This window comes from Plectropomus leopardus, chromosome 7, assembly GCF_008729295.1.
Source record: "Plectropomus leopardus isolate mb chromosome 7, YSFRI_Pleo_2.0, whole genome shotgun sequence".
NCBI classification, from domain to species: Eukaryota; Metazoa; Chordata; class Actinopteri; order Perciformes; family Serranidae; genus Plectropomus; species Plectropomus leopardus.
Window position 1 is genome coordinate 35,831,914 of NC_056469.1, and position 20,324 is coordinate 35,852,237.

The window sequence follows — 20,324 nt, forward strand, 5'->3', positions numbered from 1 at the left end:
CCTGACCCTGACCCTGATCCTGATCCTGACCCTGACCCTGACCCTGACCCTGATCCTGATCCTGACCCTGATCCTGATCCTGACCCTGATCCTCATCCTGACCCTGATCCTGACCCTGACCCTGATCCTGATCTCAGTATCCCTGGACGCTCCATAGTCTCACAGCTCATCACTCCGCACACACTTTACCTGACTGTCGACCGCCAGGTTTCGGATGCAGCCGGTGAAACTGCGATAACGTCGATGAGGAGACGTTTCCTTCATTCCTCCCAACTGAAGAGGCTGAAAGACGTTCAGATTCCTGAGGAGGAGGAGGACAAGGAGGAGGAGAGAGAGGAGGGGGACGATGAGGAGGAGGAGGACAAGGAGGAGGAGAAGAGAGAGGGAGGAGGAGGAGGAGAAGAGAGAGGGAGGAGGAGGAGGAGAAGAAAAAGGAGGAGGAGGAGAGAGAGGAGAGAGAGGAAGAGGAGGAGAGAGAGGAGAGGAGAGAGGAAGAGGAGGAGAGGAGAGGAGGAGAGAAGAGGATGAGAGAGGAGGAGAGAGAGAGAGAGGAGGAGAGAGAGAGAGAGAGGAAGAGGAGGAGAGAGAGGAGAGAGGAGGAGGAGGAGGAGGAGGAGAGGAGAGAGAGGAGGAGGAGGAGACGAGGAGGAGGAGAGAGAGAGGAGGAGAGGAGAGAGGGAGGAGGGACGAGGGGGGGGAGAGGGAGGGGGGGAGGGAGGGAGGAGGAGGAGGACGAGGAGGAGGAGAGAGAGGAGGAGGAGGAGGACGAGGAGGAGGAGAAAATATTGTTCAGTACATTATTATCTCCATAAAATATGCTGAGACAAAAGTGGACAGTTTTTGGACTCTGGCTGTGGACGTCCTCCTGTCTCACCTCTGGTCTCCAGGCGTCTCTCCTGCTGCTCTGCAGCTGGACTCGTCCACATCCTCAGCGTCTCCTCCGACTCCCTCCAGCTCATTCACCGCAGACCCACCACACTGGTCCAGGATCAGCTGGACGGCCTGGACACAGAGACACACACAGAGACAATGAGACACACAGAGACACACACACAGACGATGAGACACACAGAGACACATAGAGACACACACAGAGACAATGAGACACACAGAGACACACGGAGACACACAGAGACAATGAGACACACATAGAGACACAAACAAAAACGACGTGTGTAACATAGGAAACTGCAGCACTGCATAAAATAAAGTTAGAAGCATCCCCCGTCCCTCCGTCCGCCCCCCGTCCCTCAGTCCGTCCTACCTTCCCGTCGCTGATGATGTCGAGGCGGTGCCAGCGGCGGTCGGTGGCGGTGGATTTTGGCGGCAGCTGCAGCGTCAGAGTTCCTGATCCGTGGTTGATGCTCAGAGCTGGAACTCCGTTTCTCAGCTCTGACGGAGAAGAAGATTCTCACTGTGAGACGATGTCTTAAAACGTTCCTGGACGATGTTACAGTTTGGGACGGACGTGCAGAGAAAAGACCGCAGACTCAAAGACTAACTTACTGCTGAGTCGGAGCTTTCAGCAGCTTCTCGGGACTCAGATTCTCTGATGCACTTTTACTGTTTTTACTTCTTTAATATTTCTTTTAGATTTACATTTCTTTATTTTCTTCCACCTCTGGCCCATCTGCACTTTATTCTCAGAGTGTCCACATGCTGTGTACATATATTTCTATATACAGTATTGTTAAGATGTTTCTCAGATTTTGGGACATTTCCTGGATTTCAGGGCATTTCTCAGACTTTCGAAAGTTTCTGGGATTTTTAGGGTTTTACAGTCGCTCATCTTCAGCACTTTGAGCTGATATGAAGGACGAAAGATGGGACGGCTCTAAAGCTGCGTTCACTGAGTGAAGACGGTGAGACGCAGCTGAAAGAGTCATTAATGAGAGCTCTGAGCTGTGTGTGTGTGTGTGTGTGTGTATGTGTGTGTGTGTGTGTGTGAGTGACCCGATCAACCTCCCAGCCTTGTTATTGAACATGTAAGTGAAATATGCTGCAGCCATCTCTGACTTCCCCTCCACGTGCTGGCGTGGAATCTGACCAGCTTCAATGATGACGTAACGTGAAAGATTATGCAGGAAGCGTCTGCAGGCTAATCCGCTACCAGCGCCGCCGGGAGCTGACATTAGAGTTTATGGAGCCGTGTGTCCGCAGAGGAGCCGTCCTTACAGCGCCACGTTGAGAGGCTCGAGCGCCAGCGCGTTCCCACCGGCGCCGTCAGATTACTGAATATAATACTATATATAATAACACTGAATGAGAATGAGAGAAGCTGCGTCTCAAACCGAGTTTAGTGTTTTCTGGCAGCGGTGGAGGAGTCACGCCGACACGCATCACAGGCGACAGATGGAAGCAGCTCCAAACTGCCAGAACATGTGTCACGTGTGTTTGATGCAGCTGCTCAGCTCGTCCTTTTATTCGTCCAACACTCTTCTGGTACAGACCGAGACGTGGAGATGAGAGTCTGGGCGATTTACGGTTTGCCGGTCCGGTCAGCTGTACGAGTTCAGCTTTGGTTTTTGTGCAAACCGGTTGAAACAGCATCCGTCACTCTGGAACTTTCTGGCAAATTTCAAAGTAGCCGACATCAGCGTCCTGTGCTGACGGCGTTTCTGCGTTAGAAACGAGCTGTGCAGCCTCACTTATACAGAATATGACAATGTAAGTACAAAGTAATATAATATCACGTTTAGGGCCCGACCCAAATAATCGGCTGTTTGAATATTTGTTAATTGGGCAGGTATTCAGTTTTCGGATTACGGCTTCGGATATTCTTTTTTGTGTATGTGCGTGTGTTTTTATTTAACATTTCATTGTTTGTGTGATAAACAAATAAATACTGTTAAATCTTAAGATTTGTTGTACTTGTTCTGCTCTGCTTGTGTTTCACAGCACTTGATCTGGTTATCCTGAGGAGTTTGTAGCTCTTGAATAATTTGTCTGTGATAATAGAAACTGAAGCCAACACCTCTAATCAGCCGCTTCATGGCAAGCAGGCAGTCCCCATGAATTCTGTATTGTAATTTTATCAAATTTACCACAACTTTGACTCATTTTATTGTACGGCTGCGCACAGCGTATTGATCCACTCAGCCCCTCTGTTTACTGTCACACACTGTGATGATCGTTTTGATTGATCAGGTTATTAACAGTTTATTGTCTGAGGGGAGTTGTGTCTGCGTCGCTGCGAGCAGCAGCTGCAGAGTTTTAACTTAAATATGTCCATGACTGCAGGATGGAGACGAGCAGGGAACGTTCCCACAACACTGGCTAATGTTTCCTAAAAGTCACGATAACGTTTTAAAGAAAACATTGTCATCTAACGTTCAAAGAAAGTTTTAAGGATGTTTATCATTTCTAAGTTCATTTCAAAGAATGTTCTGGGAACATAAAGAAAACTTGCTGCTGACAGTGTTACTAACACATTCATTGGTTGTGTTGTAACATTCTCAGAACGTATTTAGAACCAAACATTTCCAGTTGGGAGGCCGTTAAGAAAGACTATCTGCTGCACTCAGTGATCTTTGACGGTAAACTCACCGACGGCGATGAAGTCCTCCTGCTCCCCAGAGTGGGCGGGGCCGAGCGGCCCGTCGTACAGGAGCAGCCCGTTGGCCGACTCAGCCAGGAACTCAAGGGAGATGTGGCTCTGGAAGCAAGGCATGATGGGAGGGAACCAGGCGTAGCCCCGCCCGCCGAAGCTGTGTTTGGTCTGCTGGCACTCGGGGCCGTCGAACATGGGAGGACACTTACACCTGACGGACAGACCATTTACCGTTAACACGATAACGACATCTGAGAACAACCCCCCCCCCCCGGGTCAGAGGTCCGGCCCCCGGCGTCAAACGGCCCTGATGGTTATCATAATAAGCTCAGACAGCAGCTGTGGTGGCAGCACCGACCTGTATCCCAGCGGCCCGTCCTGGCAGGAGCCCCCGTTGAGGCAGGGGTTGGCGGGGTAGGCGGAGCAGGGCAGGTGGACGGCCTCTCGGCCGCGGCACCCGCATTGCGCCACCACCGAGGCCGCCAGCGACACCAGAGAGGTGTTCCCGGTGCTGAGAGCCACGGGGGCGTGGCTGAAGGAAACCCCGCTGCTGCAGCCTCCAGACTGGCTGCAGTCGGTGTGCGGACACTCGTCCACGCCCACCTGAGAGATGGTCAGGCCCAACACGGACTCCAGCTGCAGGGTCGGAAAAAAGTACAATAAGATTATGTCAAAAATTAAAAAGATAAAAGCAGCAAAAACAGTGTCAACATCCTCGAGTGAGAAGGATGTTTCAGCTTGTTCCTGCTGTTAAAACTGCTCCAACGTGTGCAACATATCAAACTAGAAACTTCACGTAAAGTTAATTTAAAAAAAACTGTCAAACATTACACTTCATCCGGTTTGGACCTGAGAGGGCTGTCATCTTTTCTTATGATTGATTGATTGATTGATTGATTGATTTTAAGCTGACACAGGACACTAAAAAGGCAACATAACAACAAAAAGTCCAAAAGTCCGTCTGAACATCTGGGAGACAAAAGGAAAGTGAGGTTAAAGGTCGAGAGGACAAAAAATGCTGAATGCAGTCCTGATCACTGACGACGGCTCATATTCTTCACATCACAGTTCAGACTTGAAGAGATTTTGAACTACAGGAAAAAGTGAATCTGGGCTGAAAATGTAACTTTGATAAAGTGAAACAAACAGCAAACTAACAGCTGTGTTTGAGGTCGCGAGCGTCGGCAGCTCCTCTTAATCGCCGTCGACCTGCATCACGACATCTGCAGTCACGCCGCTCCCCTTCATCTTATTTATGCACTTTGGTGTTTCTCTGTCGTTTTCCCGCCGTCTTAAAGCTCTGCTGTCATCCGCTCTCTGTTGCCAAATTTCACCCGTTTCCCTGCTTGTCATCTCCATTCTCTTCTCTGGTTTTGTGTTTCTGGGTGAGAGGTTTTCATCAGGGTCCCTCAGGGATTCCTGTCTCGCTCCGACTGTGTGCGTTTCTGTTTTTGGAGTTCAGTTCTTCGGCTGACGCTCTTATCCACAGTGACTTTCGCTCCCCAGGCGGGGCGCCACTTTTTGGGAGCCGGTTTCAGCTTCATCTTGTTTTGTTTTTATCTGACATTTTTGTTCCAAATCAGCCGAGAAGTTTTTGCTTTTAACCTGAGATAATTAAAGATGCGCCTTTCTTCTGCAGCATTTGATGTTCAGGTTATTTTTAATCATCCTGCGTGTGCTTTGAACACATATTCATACTTTGTATTGATGTCTGTTGTATGGATTGTTTTTGAAAGAAGTCACGTGACAGTCTGAGACGTGCTGAACTGAATTTGTCGCCGCCGTCACCTGTGACCTTCAGGCTGCAATCACGGACTTCATTCCTGCTCAATACTTTTCTGATTTTTAGTGTTTTAGCACCATTTTTATGTCTGAACCTTTTGAAAACTGGAACGACATCATTTTCTTGCGCTGCATCTAGACGCCTTTTACAAGCTCTGAAACTAAGAAACTAAAACATGGTGACCAGAAAATGACTGCAAATTTAGTTTTCATAAAGAGAGAGAAACATTATCTGAATTAATGATATTTTGTAAAAAAATAATGAAATATATCCAGAGCACTCTATTATTATCATTATTATTATTATCAACTTTTTTTTTGTTTTTGTTTTTGACCTTTTTTTTAACCTTTTTTCTTTTTCGTGCTAAATTTCAAGTAACTCATTTTCTTGTAACTTGTAGGAATAATATTTATGGCTGCAACTAATTTAGAATTGTTTTATTATCTGTTAATATTCCTTTAGATAAACTTACTGTTTAGTTTGTTAAATGTCAAAAAAAAAAAAAAAAAAGGAAGAAGATGTTTCTCACAGGTCTGAGAATCTGAGCTGATGTCTGTCGTTTTTCTCAAACTTTAAAGATATTAAATTTACAAAACAGACATTCACATACTTCACAAATGTACGTCTCTTGATGGAGTTCAGTACGGCGTAAACAGGTTATGATGCAGTTTTAGGTAAACAGCACAAATGTTGGCCTTTTTTAAGGAAAACATTTGGTGTTTTTCTTTCTCTTCAAAAAATGTTTTTTTTTTTTTAAACTTTACAATGTTTTGCGATATTTTTCTTTCAAAACTTTTGGACTTCTTTTTCTTTAAAATTTCTTTAAAAACAATTTTTTCTTCGGAAAATGTTCTTGAGATTTTGGTGTTCTTGTTGGTGATTTTTAAAGAAAACATTTGGCCAGAATATTATTTATTCATTTAACTTTTTTTTCTTCAAAGTTTTTGTTGTTTTGTTGAGTTTTTTTTGTTTTTTTCACAGTTGTAGTATTTTTTAAAGAAAACATTTTTGGTGGATTATGGCATGTTTTTTTCTTCTTTCTTTCTTTCATTTGGAAGGCATGTTTTCTTTAAAAAATGTTTTCAGATGCTGCTTGTTGCGGAGGGGCTGGTAGTTTAAATAATATTAATTCAAACATTTTCGACTTTATCACTCTGTATGTCTTTATTTTTTATTTGTGTGGTTTGTTTGTTTTTGTGCACGGTCGTTTCTTTTGTCTCCTTCTCTTCATTATTCTCTTTTTTAAGATATTTTTAATAGTTTTATTGAAGTTTAAATATGAGTGTTGCCCAGTGGTTTGTGTGCGTGTGTGCGTGCATGTGTGTGTATGTGATAAACGTATGTGTTTACACGGCTGACTGAGCGTCATCACCTTCACAGCACTGACCTCAGGTCAGCAGCTGCTCTCCACCTTTTAATGGATGTAAAATATTCATCTCCATGTTCACAGCGAGCGGATCATACGAGCGGATCATACGAGCCGCCGTTTGCTGCAGAGACGTGTTTCAATGGATTTCAGGTCTGAATGTTTGACCTCTGAGCGTAACCACCGCCTGCATGTGTGTTCACGTGTGTCCATGTGTGTTCACGTGTTCATGTGAGTTCATGTGTGTCCATGTGTGTTCACGTGTGTCCGTGTGTGTATGAAACGCAACGTTCAGTGGTTTCCAGTAAGAGTTTGTAAGTGCGGCTGCATGTATGAATGTGATGTGTAATTAATGCGTTGGCATGCAGTCAGTTCAGCTCTTCTCTGCTTTCATAATTCACGCCACCTTTCTTTGAGTTTGTGCTGAAGTGACACTTTTCTCTAGATTTAAAGGAAAATTCAAAGTGGGACCGAACGCGCTCAGAATGATGTCCGACCAGTCAGATGTTCAACACCAATGTTTCACGATTTGTTTTTGTTTCCATATAAAGTTGTTCGGTGTGAACGGGCTCAGCTCATTTCAAAACGTGTCCATGACTTTTCACAATTTTTTTTCCCATGCTTTCTGGTCTGCGTTTTTCAAACATAAACTTCACACATAATTTCAGCATCCCACATGATGTGTTCATGGACTGTCGGAAATCTGAAAATCCTACAATAATTTCTGTTTTTACAGTTTCTGACTATGATATGCGGTGTAATTTTGGCAAAAACAAAAATCCAAACATTCCAAACCTGTTTTCTTAAAAAAGAAAGACATTTTCTATGGAAATTGCCAAATACATTAAAAATACAGAAAAAGCTGTTGTTGTTTTTTTTAAACATGCCTTCCTAACCTGCGATTTTTCTTTAAAAATCCACTTGAAAGAAATGCTTTCTTTTCTTTATTTCTATAAAAGGTGCTAGATTTTGGAAGAAAACAAATTGCCAAAAATTGAAAAAAAAAAAAAAAAAGAAAGAAGAAGGAAACGTCTTTTTAAAGAGAACATGCCTTCCTGTCCCACGCAGGTGCATAAAATGCAGCTTGCACTTAAACCCAAAAGGTCATTAAAGACACCCTGCAGGACCTGGAAGGTAAAAAAAAAGATACAATTTAGGACATGTTTCCATGTAGCTCCATCCTCACCTTGGCTTTGTTTGCCGCCACATAACCGTGCAGCTTCTCCGCCTTGTAGTACGGCGAGCCGTGAGCGGAAAACCACACGGTGACGGCCTTCTCCCCACGCTGGCCGGCGTTGCTCGCCGAGAAGATCTGGACGTTTTCTGGCAAAGTCTGCAGCAGGTCAGCCAACAGTCGACCCAGACAGGAGAAACGACTCTCCTCGCCTCTACTGCTGCTGAAAAACTCCTCCAGCGTCAGGTCTGGAGGAAGAGGAAGAGGAAGAGGAGAGGAGAGAGGAGGAGGAAGAGGAGAGGAGAGAGGAGGAGGAGGAGGAGGAACTGATGAACTGATTTATTAACTCTTTAAAACCTCTTTAAAAAGCAGGACACACAGACACATCACACCGTCGCGTCATGAAAAGAATAAAAACAAAAATACGAAGAAAAGAGGAGAAAAAAATCTGCAAAAAACAGAAAACAATGACGAGACGAGAGCAGACAGGAGAGGAAGAACAGCGAGTCATTTCCCATCATGCATCTCTGTCTGTCGGTGCTGACGGAGCCTGGGGGAGCCGACAGCCCTGAAACCGGGACCCGGTGGCTCTCCGCAGCCCTGTCAAATACAGTTTCCGCGGCAACCACTGGGTGCATGCAAAAGAAAGCAAAAAAAAAAACAAAAAAAAAACAAAACAAAGACCCTCAAAAACTCTAAATTATTTAAAAACGAAGGAAAAAATCACCCAAAAATATAAAAATTATTCAAAAAACAAAAAACTATTACAATATAAATTATTTTAAAAAGGACAAAAACCCTCAATAGAAAAATATATCAATTATCAAAATAGTTTTCTGTCAGTCAACTGATTAATCAACTGCTCATTTCAGCTGTAATTGTATACAATGTTTGGTAATTTAATTAATAACAACAGCATATTTTCTAAAGTCTTTTCATGTTTTTTATATAATATAAAATATAATATAAAATAATATAAATCTGAATCTGTAAGTTAACTAAAGCTATCAGATAAATGTAGTGAAGCAAAAAGTAAAATATTTCCCTCTGAAATGTAGCAGAGTAAAAGTATAAAATAATAAAATACAAAATACTCAAAGTACAAGTAGCTCAAATTTGTACTGAAGTACTTGAGAAAATGTACTTAGTTACATTCTAGCTCTGCTTTTCTTGAAGGACTCACTGCTGATGCGGATGGAGGCGGCGTTCCTCAGGGCGTCCTGCTGCAGCTCCCTGACGTCCACCTGAGCTGTGGAGGTGACGTCGGGCCAGGTGTGGTCCGACACACGCACCTGCAGACAGTAGGAGCCCGGAGGGGTCCCCTCCCTGACGCTGAGCTGACCTGAGGTCTGGTTCAGACTGAACAACCTGACGGACACAGACATTTTTTTTTTTAAAAACCTTAAAAACTTTCTACAGTTTTAATGTTGAAAACAGAGCAATAAAACAAACTCTGGCATGATACTCTTCTATATCAGTTTGTCTTACATTTTTCAATCATTTATTTTGTTATATATGAATTTTCCTATATATGTTTCCTTTTTTCTTTTTTGTGATATGTAATTTTTCCTTATTTTTTTCTTATATGTCATTCACTGTTGCATACACAAGGCGCCTGCGTTGGCGAGCAGCAGCAGGTCAGGACAGTTTTTTCTCACAAAACATCACTCAGTGGAAACAGTCCTCTCCACGTTGTGTGTTTTTTATCCACATTTTACAAAATAACATCAAAGTTTTGCACAAATCTGTGATGGAAACCTGTAGTCTGACAGTGCTGTTGCTGCGGCACTGCTGCAGAGCCACCTGTTACTGTAGAGCTGCCTGCTGCTGCAGAGTGATCTGCTGCTGCAGAGTGATCTGCTGCTGTAGAGCTGCCTGCTGCTGCAGAGTGATCTGCTGCTGCAGAGTGATCTGCTGCTTTAGAGCTGCCTGCTGCTGCAGAGCTGCCTGCTGCTGCAGAGTGATCTGTTGCTGCAGAGTGATCTGCTGCTGTAGAGCTGCCTGCTGCTGCAGAGTGATCTGTTGCTGCAGAGTGATCTGCTGCTGTAGAGCTGCCTGCTGCTGCAGAGTGATCTGCTGCTGTAGAGCTGCCTGCTGCTGCAGAGTGATCTGCTGCTGTAGAGCTGCCTGCTGCTGCAGAGCTGCCTGCTGCTGCAGAGTGATCTGTTGCTGCAGAGTGATCTGCTGCTGTAGAGCTGCCTGCTGCTGCAGAGTGATCTGCTGCTGTAGAGCTGCCTGCTGCTGCAGAGTGATCTGCTGCTGTAGAGCTGCCTGCTGCTGCAGAGCTGCCTGCTGCTGCAGAGTGATCTCTGTTGCTGCAGAGTGATCTGCTGCTGCAGAGCTGCCTGCTGCTGCAGAGTGATCTGCTGCTGTAGAGCTGCCTGCTGCTGCAGAGTGATCTGCTGTTGCAGAGTGATCTGCTGCTGTAGAGCTGCCTGCTGCTGCAGAGTGATCTGCTGCTGTAGAGCTGCCTGCTGCTGCAGAGCTGCCTGCTGCTGCAGAGTGATCTGCTGCTGCAGAGTGCCTGCTGCTGCAGAGCTGCCTGCTGCTGCAGAGTGATCTGTTGCTGCAGAGTGATCTGCTGCTGTAGAGCTGCCTGCTGCTGCAGAGTGATCTGCTGCTGCAGAGTGATCTGCTGCTGTAGAGCTGCCTGCTGCTGCAGAGTGATCTGCTGCTGCAGAGTGATCTGCTGCTGTAGAGCTGCCTGCTGCTGCAGAGTGATCTGTTGCTGCAGAGTGATCTGCTGCTGCAGAGCTGCCTGCTGCTGCAGAGTGATCTGCTGCTGTAGAGCTGCCTGCTGCTGCAGAGCTGCCTGCTGCTGCAGAGTGATCTGCTGCTGTAGAGCTGCCTGCTGCTGCAGAGCTGCCTGCTGCTGCAGAGTGATCTGTTGCTGCAGAGTGATCTGCTGCTGTAGAGCTGCCTGCTGCTGCAGAGTGATCTGTTGCTGCAGAGTGATCTGCTGCTGCAGAGCTGCCTGCTGCTGCAGAGTGATCTGCTGCTGTAGAGCTGCCTGCTGCTGCAGAGCTGCCTGCTGCTGCAGAGTGATCTGTTGCTGCAGAGCTGCCTGCTGCTATAGAGGTTCAGGACAGTATTTCTGGGGCGCCTCTTTTGTTCTCTCTTGTCGTCCCTCCTCGCAGGTATCTCGTTAGAAGAGGAGGTGGCAGGGAGCGCAATCAGGCTCTCCTTTCAAGGCGTCCGCATGAAGCCTCGCCTCATCAAACAAAACGAGCGCGCCCTCGCCGTGCTTCACTGGGAATTTTCAATCCGGCTGGTTATGAAGTATTAATAACTCTGTTCCTGACAAGTCAGATCCCCTCTTCCATCCCTCTCTCCTCCCGTCCTCTGCCCTTTCATTCTGTCTCTGTCTCTCTGTCCCAGTTTCCCTCTCTCTCTCTGTGGCAGCGCACCTTTGTACTGTCTCTTCCTCTCTGTTTTCCATCTGTCAGCTCCTCTGCAGCTCTTTCATTTCCTCCCCTTTGTCTCCATGAATCTCGGGCTGCGTGTCACATGAGAGGGGACACTTTAACAGCCAGTCTTTCTCTGCTTTAGCTCATCCTGAAAGAGCTTCACATCCGCCACTCTCTGAATGCTTTTATCCAAAACTACCTGCAGTGTGACGAGCGGCGGTGAAGACGGCAGCAGATAAACTTGCAGGGAACAAACCTCTGACAGTTTATTTACCTGCTGACTTCAGCTGATTCATTTCGACATACCTGTAGACTTAAAGGTGACGTGTGTCAGATTTAGGGGATTTAGTGGCGTTGAGCTGTTAATTGTAGCTTGTAACCAGCTGAAATGTCTTCAAGTTAGAACTTTTCCTCTCCGAAACAAACACACCAGCTGATTTCAGTTCATCAGAAACCAAATAAAACAGTTTCACATTAAAAACATTAAAGACAGTTTCACACGTCCAACACATGCTAATGTAAAGTCAGCTGTTTTCTCTCCGATAAATCCAGACGTTCAGCAGCAAAATTATCCATAAAGTTCACTTCCTCTCCAAAACAAACGGGTCGGCTAATTTAAACTACTACAAACACTGAATTAACTCTTTGACATCACAAACAGTGTAACTCCGGGGCCGCTCACTGCACATAAATAAATTTTAAATGCCGCTGGCCGGATCTGCAGCAGGTTTGAATAGCTTTATTTTACTTTTAAAACAAAGCAGCAGTCTGTGCAGTTTTTGCTTTCAAAACAAAGAATTTGTGTGACTTAAAAGCTGAAAGTTTCTACATGTATTTGTCTTTCTGCAAGCGGCTTTCCATTAACCCTCAAGCTGCAGAAAATGAAAATTGCAAATATAAATGACGCCCAATGAAAAAACGTCAGTTTAAAAAAACTCACATTTATCACAAAAAAGTTCATCCTCCGCCATGCGGTGTTATCAGAGGTGATTGTAAAAAGCCATATTCTCCCAAACTGCAGTTTTCTAGGTCACATGATGCTGTGAGGTCACGAGATGCTATGAGGTCACATGATATGTGTCTGCTCCCACGTATAAGGGGCTCGCCTTTCCTTCACGGCTCCGTAACACGGCTACGTGGCCTTGGATTGCACATAATGACGGCTAGTGCGGTGGCTGTAACAGAAATAAAGCTGCTGATGTTTTGAACATCCATCGCCATGGTTACTTGGATGTTATCAGAGGAGAAGTCACATGACATCACTCAGTGGAAACACAGTCAGCTCTATGTTGAGTTTTATTACTAAATATCGCTTCGGTTTTGCAGAAATCTGTGATGGAAACTTGTGATTCACATCTCTATCGCCTCTCTACATCTTGTAGCATCGTGTCTCTTTCTGTCTCTTTCTTCTCTTCTCTGCCTCCTCCCTTTATGGCCTTTCTCTCCTTCAGAGCACGCCTAACGTTCACCTCCATCCCTCTTTTTCAGTGCCTCACCTCTGAGTTTCCACCGAACGAGATCAAAGTACCTGGACTGTTTGCCCTCGAAGCGGTACACCTTCTGGCTCCAGTCATCAAGGTCGGGGGATTGAACTCGTCCGAGCACCGTCGTCGGGAGAATACCTGTCAGCAGGAGGGAAGGAGAAGACAGAAAAAGTGAAAAACTGCTCTGGCTTTGAGAGGAATCGGTTGTGAGTGCAGGGATCCCTGTGGCACCGCCGACATATTAAGAGTGCAGGAAAGAATGTGTAGATAAGGTGGCGGGTGACGCCTCGGCGGCACACGCGGTCACGCTCTAACAGCGCAGCATGAAGACGTGCGCGTGTTGGAAGTGCTCGCACAGTGTTTTTCCTCCAAAAAAAGCCGAAAGCAGCGCTGTAATCTCTTTAGCTGTGAAATCAGCTGCTTTTTAAAAGCGGCTCCTGTTGATGTGCCCGTCAGACCTGGGACTTAAGCCGCAGTTAATTGTTTGCTTCATGGCGTGTTGTTGAGCTACGTGATGGATCGGTATTAGCGGGTTAATGTACTTTCATGTGGAAAGGGCCCGCAGAGGGAATCCACTAAAAATACATTACAGAAAAGCTTCGTTTTTCCAGCAAATTACAGCAGGCTGACAGATGGTAAGAAACGCTAAATAAGTGATGTGGGCTGGAGCGGGAGGCCATGAGCAGTCGAGTGTGACGAGTACGGTCCTAACAACACGAGCATGGAGCGCTCCGGAGGAGGAGGAGGGACGGCAAGGGACCTGAAGGTTAGAAGAGCCGCCCGCAACCACAAACACACCAGTCTGAGACCAGCTGGTCAACTGAGAGGAAGAACGACAAACGCTCTGTCAGAGCAGCGAGGAGACGGCCACAGAGCGGCAGGAAGCAGGAGGCCGAACTCCGAGGCTCTCAGGTGTGAAATGAAACACAGCGAGCGCTCTCAGCGCTGAAGGTTTACACATTCACCTTTTTCTAGTTGGCTTCTCTGTCTCCTCCATCTGATTTGTATTTTTCTTAACCACGTTAAGAGAACAGAAATCACAGATCTCTGAACGTCATCATCGTCTAAATCCTCTCTGTGACGATCGAGTTCAGTCAGACCGACTCTGTTTACTGAGGCTGATCAGAAAGAACAAGTTCGCTCCACCAACATTCAGTAAATATAGAAACATTTAGAGCAAACGTAGCACTTAGATATGAAGTAAATAATAATCTATTCAAGAAGATCTGAGGTGAGATCAGCTTTTCAGATTTTACAGTCTGAGAGAAAATGGTCAAACATACCCTCGTAGCTATAGACGATGAAGTGGGTGTGTCCCGGTGAGTGTGGGTGGTCGTTCCGGTCACCAATGACAACGGTCAGCATGGAGGTGGAGCTCATTGGAGGAGAGCCGCTGTCAATCATGAGAATCGGGAGGCGGTACTCCTTCTGCCGCTCGCGGTCGAAGGTCCGGAGGGCGGTGATGGCCGCGCTGCCGTTACGAAAGTCCGTCAAATTGAAGTTGGTGGCATCTGAGGTGAGCATGAGGAGCCGTATGGAGAACGGCCCGCCATTGGCGGAGGTGTCCCGGTCAGTGGCGTGGAGGAGGAGGGAGGTTTCGTTCATTTGAACCGCCTGCGGCGCCGGTGTGTTCTCCCAAACCACCGGCTTGTAGAAGACCTCGAACTCCGGCCCGTTGTCGTTGATGTCGAGAACGGTTACCATGACGATGGCAGTGCCGGTCATGGGTGGGGTCCCGGCATCTGTGGCGAGGACCATGATCCTGTGCTGCGAGACTTTCTCTCGGTCCAAAGAATCGGCCACGACCACCCAGCCGGACTGGTCCACCAGGAACTGACCAAAGGGGTCCGAGTCTTTGGAGATACTGTACGAGAAACGGCCGTTTTGACCCGAGTCCAGATCCGAAGCTGTCACTTGAGCGACGATCGTACCAATGGGGACGTCCTCGGACATGGCCGCCGACTCATAGAACTGTGGGAAAAACACGGGGGCGTGGTCGTTGGCGTCCTCCACCTGAACGAGGCAGTAGGCCAGGCTGAAGAAGTCGGCATCCTCAGCCTTCAGCGTCAGGTTGAAGATCCTCTCACGGGGCTTCTCGAAGTCCACCTTCTTCTTGAGTTTTATCACACCGCGACGGTTCATTTTGTCCGTCTCGACAAAGAACTTCCTGTCCTCGTCACCGCCAACAATGCTGAAGGTTACCACGGAGTTCTCACCCTCATCTCCGTCTGTGGCAGAAACTACAAGAATCTCGCTGTTCACCTCCAGGTCCTCCGTCACCTGCAGAACGGAGAAGTTTTGGGAAAGTTATCGAATCTTGTTTCACAAACTCGTTTAATAGCACATAATATGTTTAAGGACTGACATTTGAAAATCCAACAATAATTTCAGTCTTTACAGTTTAAGGCTGTGATAAAGGGGGTTATTTTGGTGTTTCTTTTAAAGAAAATGTGCCTTCCAAACCCATCCTCCTAAAAATAAAAAAAATCAAAAGTTCTCTATCATGAGTTCTCTATAAAAAAATGCCAAAACATTAAAAAAGAAGGAAAAACTCGGCAGTAAAATAAACACAAATTCCAGCCATTTAAAGCCATCTGCCAACAAATTTCCAGGATTTCTCCAAAACTTTCAATGACTTCTCTCTAGTTCCATGACTTTTCCAAGTTTTCCAGGACCATGGGACCCCTGTATTAATGATCTCTCCTGGTCGCGGTGGACTCACCTGAGCAGTGTAGACCCTTTGAGTAAAGACGGGCGGGTGGTCATTGACATCTGACACCATGATGGTGGCGGTCCCCGTTCCCGCCAAACCTCCTCCATCCCTGGCTTCGACCACCACCAGGTAGCAGTCCTCCACCTCGCGGTCCAGAGAGCGCAGCACCGTGTAGATGGTCCCTGTGCTGGCGTTGATGGAGAACAGGTTGAGGTTGATGTCGTTGCGGACGTTCTTGATGATGCTGTAGGTCAGCACAGCGTTCTTGCCCTCGTTGGGGTCGTCCAGGTCCATGGCGCGCATCTCCATGACCGAGGTGTCAGCGGGCGAGTTCTCAGGCACTTGGCCGACAAAACATCCGTCCACCTCCAGGGCCGGGCATGGGAAGAAGGGCGCGTTGTCGTTGACGTCTCTGACCTCCAGCAGCACATCTGCGAATCCTGTGAGTCCCGCCCCTCCCTCGTCTGTGGCGAGGACCAGGAACCTCCAGGCCGGACGCTCCTCCCGGTCCAGGCGCCTCTGGACGTAGATTCTTCCGGTGCACTCGTCTATGGTGAACTCGCCTCCGGCGCCCTGGCCGTGCAGAGAGTATCGGAGCGCTGTCTGGTCGGCCTCCTGGTCCGGATCTGTAGCCGACACCTGCGAAGGGTTAAAAAAAATCCAACTTGAGACATTTCTGATTCTTTCACATCATGAAACCGTTCAGCCTCTCCGCTCTACTGAGAGCTCCCAGTCCAAACTCCGAAGGGAGGACATCCAGAGACGTGACACAAAGACAGACTCACATGATGAGACATCAAATATCTGCCCTTTGTCTCCAGGGTTTAACCCTTTATGGCCCGCTCAAATATCACACACACTCGTATCCTTCTGAACACAACATGAACTTTTCAAGCTATCAAATATCAAATAAAAATTTCCAGAATTTTAACCCTTTAAATGCTAGATTTTTGTCATGAAGCCACTATGTTTTAGATTAAAAAAAACACTCAAAAAATTGAATCAGTTTCATTGAATCATTTTCGTCTTCCTTTATTATGTTGGTATTGACAGCGTTTCAATTTTTTTTTTTTTTTACGAGCAGGATTATTGTCAGTTGAGCATGCAGCTGGTGAGAGCGTGTCATGTCTGCATGACACGCCGCTTGCTGCGTTTCTGCGTATCATACAGACGAGAAAAGTGGCTTTTGGCGCTGACAGTTTTCATCACAGATTTGCACAACACTTCAGTGATATTTAGTAAATGTGATCAAACTCAACATGGAGCTGACTGTGTTTCCACTGAGGGATGTCATGTGACTTCTCTGGTGATAACATCCCAGTAACCATGGCGACGGATGTTCAAATGTCAGCAGCTTTATTTCTATTGCAGCCACCGCACTAGCCGTCATTATTTCAATCCACAGCCACGTAGGTGTGTTATGGAGCCGTGATGGAAAGGCGAGCCCCTTATACATGGGAGCGGCCAGCATCATGTGACCTCATAGCATCATGTGACCTCACAGCATCATGTGACCTCACAGCATCATGTGACCTCACAGCATCATGTGACCTAGAAAAGACTTCCCACTGCAGTCAGGACTAATGTGGACTTTAAGCCCGAAAAACATGTTTAAAAAAAACACAATCATCCAAAAACAGCAGCACCATATTCTCCTGTGATAAAGTGTATTTCATTAAAGGAGTAATAAAACATGGCGGCTGACTGCCACCTTTTGTTTTTAGCGAGCTGGTCAAAGCAGCAACACACAGCCTCCCTCATTAAAGGAGCTGCTGCTTTTTGTTCTTTATTTTGTTCTCATCCAAACGGCTGAATTGCTTTTTTTTATGATGTACAAATGTCAGCAGCAGAGGACAGGGAGCTGATTACAGCTGCTGCCCCCCCACACTCAGGGACAGACAGGAATAAACACTTCTCTGCTGCTTTGTCCTGTTTGCTTAATGAACCTACTGCTTCTATCTCTGTGCACAAGGGGACACGTGCACTCACATCTGTCACCGCGACACACAACGCAATTAAAAGTTAATAGACGCCAACAAAAGCAGGAGAAAAAGTACACTTTTACCCTTTCTTCTCCTCTTTTCTCACCGGAGGGTTTGTTTACACAAGCCTTTGAAGTCCCCCCCCCCCCCTCCGGTGGCGCTCTGCACCCCCTGACAACGTGATGCAGGTAGACAATATTGAAGATGAGGCGTCGCGGCGCCGCAGAGGAGGTAGGCGCGCAAGTCAAAAAATATTCATTTCAAATTGGATTTTCCCCTCCGCTCGCTATCTGCGGAATTGTATTAACACACGGGGCTCAGAGCCGCGCGAAACTATCGAGAGGAACCGAGCCTACATCAAATCAATTCCAGCAGGCGGGGGGAGCAGCCCGGGCCGAGGACTCGGTGACGCACGCCTCTCTGGGGGGGATTACTTCCCGGGCCTCCCCGACGCACCTCCACCTTTCTAATCTGATTGAGCCGGCGGCACACGCATATCACCGTGAATTACCGCAGATAGGTGTGACGAAAGGCCCATGAAAGAAGAAGAAGAAGAAGAAGGTCGACTGACTTTCTGAGACAACTTTAGTCTTTCTGCTTCCTTCAGGAGGTTCTGCTGGACGCGATGTTGTGTTAAACACACGTGTGTCACGTTAGTGTGTGGACACTGGATATGCACCCTCGTGTTGCTTCGGGCTAATTCACCTCTGAGTTTGAGGCGTGACCAACGCGGTTAGATTTGTCTCTGTTAAACTTGAAACGTTTTCACATCTTGTTCATATGAACTGACATTTTCACCACAGGAGGTGCGTTCAGGAGGAGCTACTTGTCTCACTGTGACATTTTTAACAGTTTCATGTGGACTGAACGGACATCCGATCAGGGCTATCATTTAAACACTCAAGAAACAGATGCCGTGCTGTTAACCCATCCGATCATTTTCCATCACGGCATTCGTTTGCAGGGTCAGGGGGGCTGAGAGGGAGGCCTGAATCAGTCCGAGATCTCAGAGTCCACCGAGACTCCAGCAGCTGTTCTTTTGTTGTTTTTTATCAGTTAGTGTGCTGTGTATTTCTCAGGGTGTTTCTGTCTCCAGAATTTTCTGCAGAGTGAGTGCTCCTTGTTTTCATGATGCTCTTTGGTAAAGAAGCTGCAGACGCAGAGGTAGCTGCAGACACAGAGACAGCTGCAGACACAGAGGACGCTGCAGACACAGAGGAAGGTGCAGACACTGAGGCATCTGCAGACAAAGAGACAGCTGCAGACACAGAGGAAGCTGCAGACAAAGAGACAGCTGCAGACACAGAGGAAGCTGCAGACAAAGAGACAGCTGCAGGCACAGAGAAAGCTGCAGACACAGAGACAGCTGCAGACACAGAGGAAGCTGGAGACAAAGAGACAGCTGCAGACACAGAGGCAGCTGCAGGCTTTGAGATAACGTTAGCTTCTGCTTTTTGTTTAAAAGTGGTTTATTAACTAGGGCTGCCCTGAAAAAGTTGGTAATCTTTTAAGGAAAAAATTATAATTTCTTTAAAAAAAATAGTTTTTGTTTTTGTTTTCTTTACATTTTTTGGTGATTTTTAAAGATGCCCTCACCCATGCCCTTCATGTTTTCTTTAAAAATCACCCAAACATGAGGCCATTTATCAGCCATAAACTGTAAAAACAGAAATAGTGGATGAAAAAAGAACCAAAAACCCTCAATCATCACATATTTGTATTGAACACCCAGATCTCATTTAGTAATAATAATAAAGTTTATTATTTGACTGACATTGTGTGGCGAAGCTTTACTGAGAGGCCGTTGTCCGAACAGGAGCACTGACCTCCAGCATGAAGACAGGCAGCTGCGTGAGCTCCTCGGTGACGGCAGCGTGGTACTCGGTCTGGCTGAAGACGGGCGCCTCGTCGTTGCGGTTGACAACCTGGACGACAACCAGCGTCTCGTTCTCCCACTTCCCGTCGGAGGCGACCAGCCGTAACTCGTACCGCTGCTCCATTTCATAGTCGAGCGGCTGAGCCACGAAGATGGTGCCCACCTCGGGCTCGACGTCGAAGGTGCCCATCGTGTTTCCTGCGGTGATCTGGTAACGCAGCTTGGCGTTGGCACCTGCGGGGAGGAAGTGGAGATCAGGTCAGAGTGTGATGTTTGGCGACGTTTTCTTCAGCTTTGATGGGAAAAATCTGCTGGATTTTAAATGTGTGGTGACGAAGGCAGAGCAGGAGGAGAAACATTAAAGTTAATCAGTTAAATACAGGGTTCATACACATTTTTAACAGCAACTTTCCTAAAAATGTGGAGATTTTTGTTCGATCAATATTTGGGGCAATTTTTAAGGAAAAACATGGCTTCTTTTCTTTAAAATTTCTGGGTGAGTTTTAAGAAAAAAAGGCTTTTTTATTTTGATGATATTTAAAGAAAAATCTTTTGGTTGGTTTAATTTTTGAATGATTTCTTTAAAAAGTGTTTTTTTTTTTGCTTTTAAATTATTTGACAAATTTTAACGGAAAAGATTTGGCCATTTTGTTGTTCTTAGAATTTGTTTGGTGACATTAAAAAGAAATATGCCTTGCAAACCTGCAGGCCATCTGGTTTCTTTTTAAAGTCACCAAGAATTACCCAATTTATCAATTTTTAAAAATTTATAATCAAATTTCCAACGGTCCTTGAAGACATCATGTGTTTGTACATCATGTATGCGGCAGCGTGTGCAGATGCTGAGAGCTGTCCGTCACACTGACTGTGGAGCTTTCCCTCTCACTTTCTGAGCGATACTGGAGTCGATTTCCATGCAGAAAAACAAGCGGTTGATTGGCAGTGGACACACACACACACACACACACACACACACACACACACACACA

General features: G+C 46.4%; 1 protein-coding gene across 1 annotated transcript in view; it reads right to left on the minus strand.

Moving 5' to 3' along the window:
• Window positions 1-20,324, minus strand: part of si:dkey-22o22.2 (neural-cadherin) — a 34,708-nt gene that overhangs the window by 13,113 nt on the left and 1,271 nt on the right. Inside the window, exons 2-12 of the mRNA XM_042490000.1 lie at window positions 19,286-19,569; window positions 15,487-16,116; window positions 14,048-15,044; window positions 12,809-12,902; window positions 9,057-9,241; window positions 7,886-8,121; window positions 3,909-4,186; window positions 3,547-3,761; window positions 1,265-1,392; window positions 875-1,002; window positions 190-301 (exon numbers count right to left, since the gene is read on the minus strand). Coding sequence (XP_042345934.1) covers window positions 190-301; window positions 875-1,002; window positions 1,265-1,392; window positions 3,547-3,761; window positions 3,909-4,186; window positions 7,886-8,121; window positions 9,057-9,241; window positions 12,809-12,902; window positions 14,048-15,044; window positions 15,487-16,116; window positions 19,286-19,569 — 3,287 coding nt within the window. The remainder of the gene's footprint in view (window positions 1-189; window positions 302-874; window positions 1,003-1,264; window positions 1,393-3,546; window positions 3,762-3,908; window positions 4,187-7,885; window positions 8,122-9,056; window positions 9,242-12,808; window positions 12,903-14,047; window positions 15,045-15,486; window positions 16,117-19,285; window positions 19,570-20,324) is intronic.